A 6414-nucleotide genomic window follows, 5' to 3' on the forward strand; every position below is an offset into this window, starting at 1 on the left:
CCCCCCCCCCGTTATAATCTAATACCAATCTATTAACAATGTCCTAGATAACTACAAGGGTACTCTGACCGAAAGCTTTGACTGCCATCCAGTGCATCTCATTCCCAGTTCTCCTTTCCAGTCCTACTTCACACAGATATATAGGTCATGTTATCATACAATGTGGAGTCAGAGAGCCTGGTGGTGCAGTCAGTGCACAAGTGATCAAGCAGTTAATGAGAAATGAGGTTTGGATAAAGTGAACCTTTATACTCAGATTCATTATAAAAGTATAACTTTGAATCACTGCTTATGAAATTCTCCCAGTCATTAAGATGGAGTCATAATATGAAACAGGAACAAATAATCCATCAATACTTTATGAACTGAATCAATAAAATAAAAAAGAGTGATTGTTTTTAACCTTTTACATAACTCAATTTTCTGGTTTATTGGCCTGTAAGTGACAAACATGATTTGGTTTGCTTTGCTAATTTGCAAGTAATTCTTATCCTTACTTTTGTTTATTGGATCAGCATGTGGGTGGGGTTTACTAAAGTGGGTGTTAGAAAAGTACATGTGCACCAAATTTGATTTTAAACGGACAAAACTTCCTGCTGCATCTGAGCTTATCCTGCTCCTCCACTATTACGGTGCTGAAATGACACCCAGAGTATCTGAAGCCGTGCTCATCGAGAGAGGTTTTGCAAAAATCCACTTTTGGTTGATGTTTACTTTTACCTGTTTTGATGATGTTGCACAACTCATAGAGCAGGAGTTTATTGTCTCCTCCAGTGTCCAGGCGCTGCTCTATGTAGCTGTTGAGTTCGTACACCACACCCTGCATATTTGTGTCCTGGTACTGTTGGACACAAGACACAAAGAAATTGGATCTGTGCAGTCTTGCACAAACACTGAGATTGAATATCAAAATTCAGCAAGTGCAACGAGGCAGAAAAACCTGACAACAACCTTCATTCTCTACTGCATTCAGTCTAATGTTACTGCAGATTACTCCAGGTCAAATGACTTTTTTTTTCTGTTTCTCAGTGAAAGGGGATTAATGCCATTCACAAAGACAAAGCCATTCATCATAACATTACTCCCCGCCCCACCCTTAGACTCTAGCTCAGGGATCCCCCTGCAGTTTTGCAAGGAGGCCACCAGATCCCCACAGTTCTGATTAGAGCTCTGGCAAGCTGTGCTGGTCAGCCTCAGCTTAAAACTGCGGTTATGTAAGAGGCAAACCTCCCGGCTAGTACGGGGCAAGAGAGCGGTCTAGTTCTGCTCCTGCCGTGAGTGTGAGGACAGGACGGCAAGGAGAGTGGCGTACTAGAAACCCTTCCCCATGGGACGCCTTCTATCCTCCCACATCCTGTTTGCACAGACGTATGGGTGACGCACTGAGGGGCCAAGTGGACCTAATTTTTTCCCCCTTTTTTCCCTGTGTGTGCATGTGTTAGTTCCTTCTCCTCAGCGTCATGGCCTCGCTGTGGGTGCTGACACCCGGTCTTCTGATGGTGTGAATGACAAAGGTGTGAACATGCAGTATGTGTAACAATAGCCATTGAACCTTTCTAACTTTCCCAACAACTGTGACACACATGATGCGTTTATGGTCCAACCATATGTTTTCTTATTCTTTATATTGATGTTATCCCTTTGACAAAGTCATACAAAGGCACTAGACTAAATAAAGTAAGGACAAGGACAAACACAACTGTTTCAGTGTGTGCAGTTCTTAAATAGCATCAAGCCATTTTTACAGTTACTGAAGGACAATATTATGTTATAATATACAGAATGTAATATATAAAATAAGATGATAAATAAAGTAAACACCTACCCTGCTGACTTCTTTAGAGGATGTGTCATCTGTAAAGAGAGAAAGTTAAAAATAAAGTTAAAAATAAATGACATGAATTTCAGTTCAATTCTATATTTACATAGCAACAACAACAGCTGCCTCAAGCAGTTTTATATTACAAGGTAAAGACCCTACAATAGACAGAAAACCTCAACAATCACAGGACCCCCTATGAGCGAGTACCTGGTGACAGCGGGAAGGAAAAACTCCCTTTTAGGGATGAATCGAAAGTAGATTAAGATCTGGCCACTAACTAAGACATGAATAATCACATTCTGTGAAAACTTTTGCAAATTATTTTTAAGTTTATTAGTTTAGTTTTAGTTTATTAAAATCCACATTAACTAAAACAATTTGCTTCTAATGATTAAATAAAACAAAACTGAAAAATGTAAAAAGAAAATAGCTAAATGCAGATGTAAGTAGGTAAGTAAGTAATTACCTATTTCACAGATAAAAAAAAAAATCACAAAGAGCTTTACAACACAAGAAATTGAAATATAAAACAATGTTACAGTAAATAAAACAGCAATGTAAAACAATAATAACAATGTAAGAACAAATTAATCAAAAGCAGGAAGCAGTTGGTGATGTGATGAAGAGTTTCAGTTAAACAAAAGAAAACAAAATGAAAATAAAAATAGACTTTTGTTAAAAAAGAAGAAGAAGAAGAAGAAGAAAAAAAACTAACCAAAATTAATTAAACTAATGTCCTTAGTTTTAGTCTTGTCAGTTTGGTAAAGTTTGTCAGCATAAATGCCCAGGATAAGATGAAAAATGAAAAACCAATTAGAAAATACAAAATTACAACACTTTAACCAGCATCACCACCTTTTCTGTTAGGGAATGCCCAGGCAATGCATTAACCAGGCAGCGGCCTCCACACACTTCACCCTTGTGTTGTGATTATTCACACAGCAACAACATGATCGCTGATAAACCTGCCAAATCTCAGCCTAAGGAAGAATCGCTACAGAAATTCAAGCTTTGCTCATAAAATCCAAAGCTCCTAAAACATTAAAGGACTCTTGTACATTTGCTGTTGTTACATTGTGATACTGAAAATTTTGGTATCAATCCAATATCAAGTAAAATCACTTTATATATTGTAAAGTAAAGACCCTACAATCATACAGAGAAATCAGGGAAAACCCCAACAATTGAATGACCCCCTATGAGCAAGTGCTTTGGTGATAGTGGGAAGGAAAAACTATTAACAGGAAGAAACCCCTGGCAGAACCAGGCGGCCATCTGCCGCGAATGGTTGAGAGTGAGGGGAGGAAGACAGGACAAAGACACGCTGTGAAGAAGAGCCACGGATTAAGTCAGATGATGGTACTTCTGTAAAAGGAACTTCAAAATGCTTTTAATTGTTACAAAGTCTGAGTAACTGTGTAGATGTGAAGGCAGTCATTGTTTTTTTATATTAAAACCTTGAAAATCAAGAGTCAGAGAGTCATAAATCTTCCCTGGCTGTTTAAACACTGCATGGATGGATACTCAGCTGTGGACTGATGGATCACGACAGGCCAACATCACGAGCAGCAAATAAGAAAAACCATATGCTGTCCTCAGAATAGTCGTCAGGTGAACAAATACGAACGATGGCGTATTTAAAGCATCAATACTCATTATCTATAAGTAATGGATGAATATTTTATCTACTTAATGCAGGGAGGTATTTATTTAAATGGCGTTCCTTTAAAAACAAAATTAAGAGAGATATTCATTTAAGTTGACGAGTCCAAAACTTTGCGGCTTCAAGTGCAGATTCCTTGTGTAATTTACGGCTGCTGGGGAGACATATGACTATTGTCTTTGGATGTAGACACTGAAGTATGTGATAATTATGAAAGCTTCAGCCAATCATAACAGTTTCTGGACTCATAATCTGGGAGTGTGTCTGGGAGTGCTACTTGGGCTGAAAATAAAACCATTCACACAGCTCAAGTGATTCTTCGGTACACGTGGGTCAACAGCACACGAGAACATAAACCGCTGAGATCTCTTTGATAACTTTTCATGTGATCAAAACCACGCAAAGAGCTGGGCAAATTTTAGAAACATCCACTGAAGTGCTGACTCGAGCTGGCCATCCTTTGAAATTAGCCTCTTTGAACATGTGAAGAAAGGAATTGCAGCCGTCTACATTGTTTGTTGTTTTAAACATTCCTGCAGTATGCTATGAGTTTCCTAACTTAGCCATGAGACCTATTTTAGAGTGAACCGCTGGCCGCTGACGTCAATCAGACGACAGAAAGTTGCACTTGAAAAAGACTTCAAGCCCCACTGAAAAAAATTATCTTTTTTAAAAAAATGACTTGTTGAGGCCTAAAATAATCAGACACTAATCCCTTTAAAGGGCAGCTATGACAGTATTACTGGTTTAAAAAGTGGTCTACATTTTTTACAGCAGTTCGGAGCAGCCATATTAACACAAACACTGATGCGTGACAGTTTTCTTTCTGACTTTGATTCCACTTCCCTCATAGAGAGACGGGTCACTGCACAAAAAACAGTGTCACTCTTTAAAATCTTATCTGAAGGGCACCAAGGCTCTCTAAACCAATGAAAATGATTAGAATCATTTGAATTGCATGCAATATGATTCAGTGTGGGACAGGATCTGTGTGGTATGCAAAAATTCTAACGTAATTAAAGATGCTTGAGAAGGAGGGCTGTGTAAATAAACCTAAATTAATTACAAAAAACAAACAAAGAAAAAACCCATCTATGCAAATACAACTCAGGAAATTGCAATTCTCACTGCTATTTGGATCGTAACTTATGTCATTTTTCGCCTTGTCGTTTGTTCAGCACATGAGCAGCAGCTTTTTCTTTCTCCGTGACCCCCCTCACAGTGCTGCCCCTTGCATCACCTCTCTCTCCTCACCCACGGCAACAAGGTTCACTAGAGGGTGGTGAGGCGTGGGAAACGGCACTTTAGAAAAGGCTCTGTTTGACGGGTGATGCTGCTCCAGGAGACGCGTGGATTATTTTATCCTGCTCCCACTGCGGTGGATTTATGTGCTCAGTGATATTTATCTCTTTGTCTGTCTGTCAGTAAGAGTATAAAAAAACCAAAACAAAATGCATATTGCATATTTAGATCGCTTTATTCAAAATAGAAACGCAGAGCATTGGCCTTGGTGGAGGATCCCCATAAAGTCAGTTGCGCCACTTATCCAGCAATGCCAAAAACATAAGAATGAACCAGAAAAAAAGTCATATCAGGAAAATATTACACTGATGGGAAGATTTTATAATGGTATTTACAACAAACAAACAAAAATACTTCTTAAACCAACAAAACTAATTGACCAGGTTCTTCTACATAAAAATATAAGTCATTCTGTCAGCTTCACAGGAACACATCCTAAATGTCCCTCCTAAAAAAGTAAAACTGTGACCAGACAATGTTCATTACAGGTCTAGTTACTGTACAGACACAAAATCTCAGTTAGCATTTTATTAGCAGAACTCTGAACCCTGTGTGTCTGCACACCACAAAATGTCTAAGGAGCTAAAAATGAACAGGAATAAGTTGTAGTTGTGGGATAAACACTGTTGAGGTGAAAAGTAGAACCGTTCTATGCCTGGAAACTATAGAGTTACAAAAGCCCTTTAAATCTGTTGTGCTGAACCAGTTTTGCCCAGCTGGAACAGTTCCAGCAGCTTCTTTTAAAGTTTGCATGCAGGGTCATGCACACATTCAGCAGGTGCAGGTGCAGGTCCAGCATGGCTCTCACATAACTGTCTTTCCTAGAAACCAGAAAATATCTTGTCTTACCTCCTAGCTTAGCTCTTTGGCTTTTTGTGTGTGTGTATGAGAAGACATATGCTGCTTTGTTCTGCATGACCACCAGCACCAAAAACAAAAGACTAAACTGAAATGTTACAGATATAAGATCTTTGTTTCATCACACATGTGTCATGGGATTATAACAGAGCTATCCCTGGGGTAGACATTCGCTTTAGTCGTGTTTGCGCGTGTGTAACTGTGATTTTTATCACCGGGCCAGCCATCAACGCTGGGACAAAAACCAGCCGCCTGTTAATACCTTCCCTTATTTTCAGGAACCTGCTGTGATTTCAGTAAACACACCAGGAGAGTGCTGACATGTTCTTAGAAAATATACTGCCAGTCGACAGTGAACACTAAACACAACTGTCGAGCAACTCCTGAACGCTGCAGAGGCTGAACTGACTTCTTTTAGAAACTTCATCACACCATTTAAACTCCCCCCCCCCCCCAAAACCTGCTGCACAGTAGCTTTGGTTCATCAGGTACAGTAAATACAGTATGTACTAGTTTTGTCTGGAAACCACTGCTGAGTGGGTAAGGCTGACTATTTCATTACACTGTGTCGCCCTATGTCCCGATACAATTTATTGTCCACAGTCGTACTCTTGCAAACACTGCTGAAAGCACTGTAAACAAAACAGTGGGAGTGACTCTGATAGAACAACTATGTGATGACAGCAAGGAAAATAGAATAAGATAGATAGATAGATAGATAGATAGATAGATAGATAGATAGATAGATAGATAGATAGATAGATAGATA

General features: G+C 39.1%; 1 protein-coding gene across 5 annotated transcripts in view; it reads right to left on the bottom strand.

Annotated features, from left to right (window-relative positions):
- The window catches only part of pde10a (phosphodiesterase 10A), a 63449-nt gene that overhangs the window by 13315 nt on the left and 43720 nt on the right, over positions 1-6414 (bottom strand). For all 5 annotated transcript variants that reach the window (XM_013911876.1, XM_005737053.2, XM_005737052.2 and 2 more), the window contains 2 exons: positions 1826-1854; positions 721-841 (listed from right to left, as the gene is read on the bottom strand). In XM_013911876.1, coding sequence (XP_013767330.1) covers positions 721-841; positions 1826-1854 — 150 coding nt within the window. The remainder of the gene's footprint in view (positions 1-720; positions 842-1825; positions 1855-6414) is intronic.

Source organism: Pundamilia nyererei, unplaced genomic scaffold (genome assembly GCF_000239375.1).
Source record: "Pundamilia nyererei isolate P.nyererei 1_Seehausen unplaced genomic scaffold, PunNye1.0 scaffold00073, whole genome shotgun sequence".
Classification (NCBI taxonomy): domain Eukaryota; kingdom Metazoa; phylum Chordata; class Actinopteri; order Cichliformes; family Cichlidae; genus Pundamilia; species Pundamilia nyererei.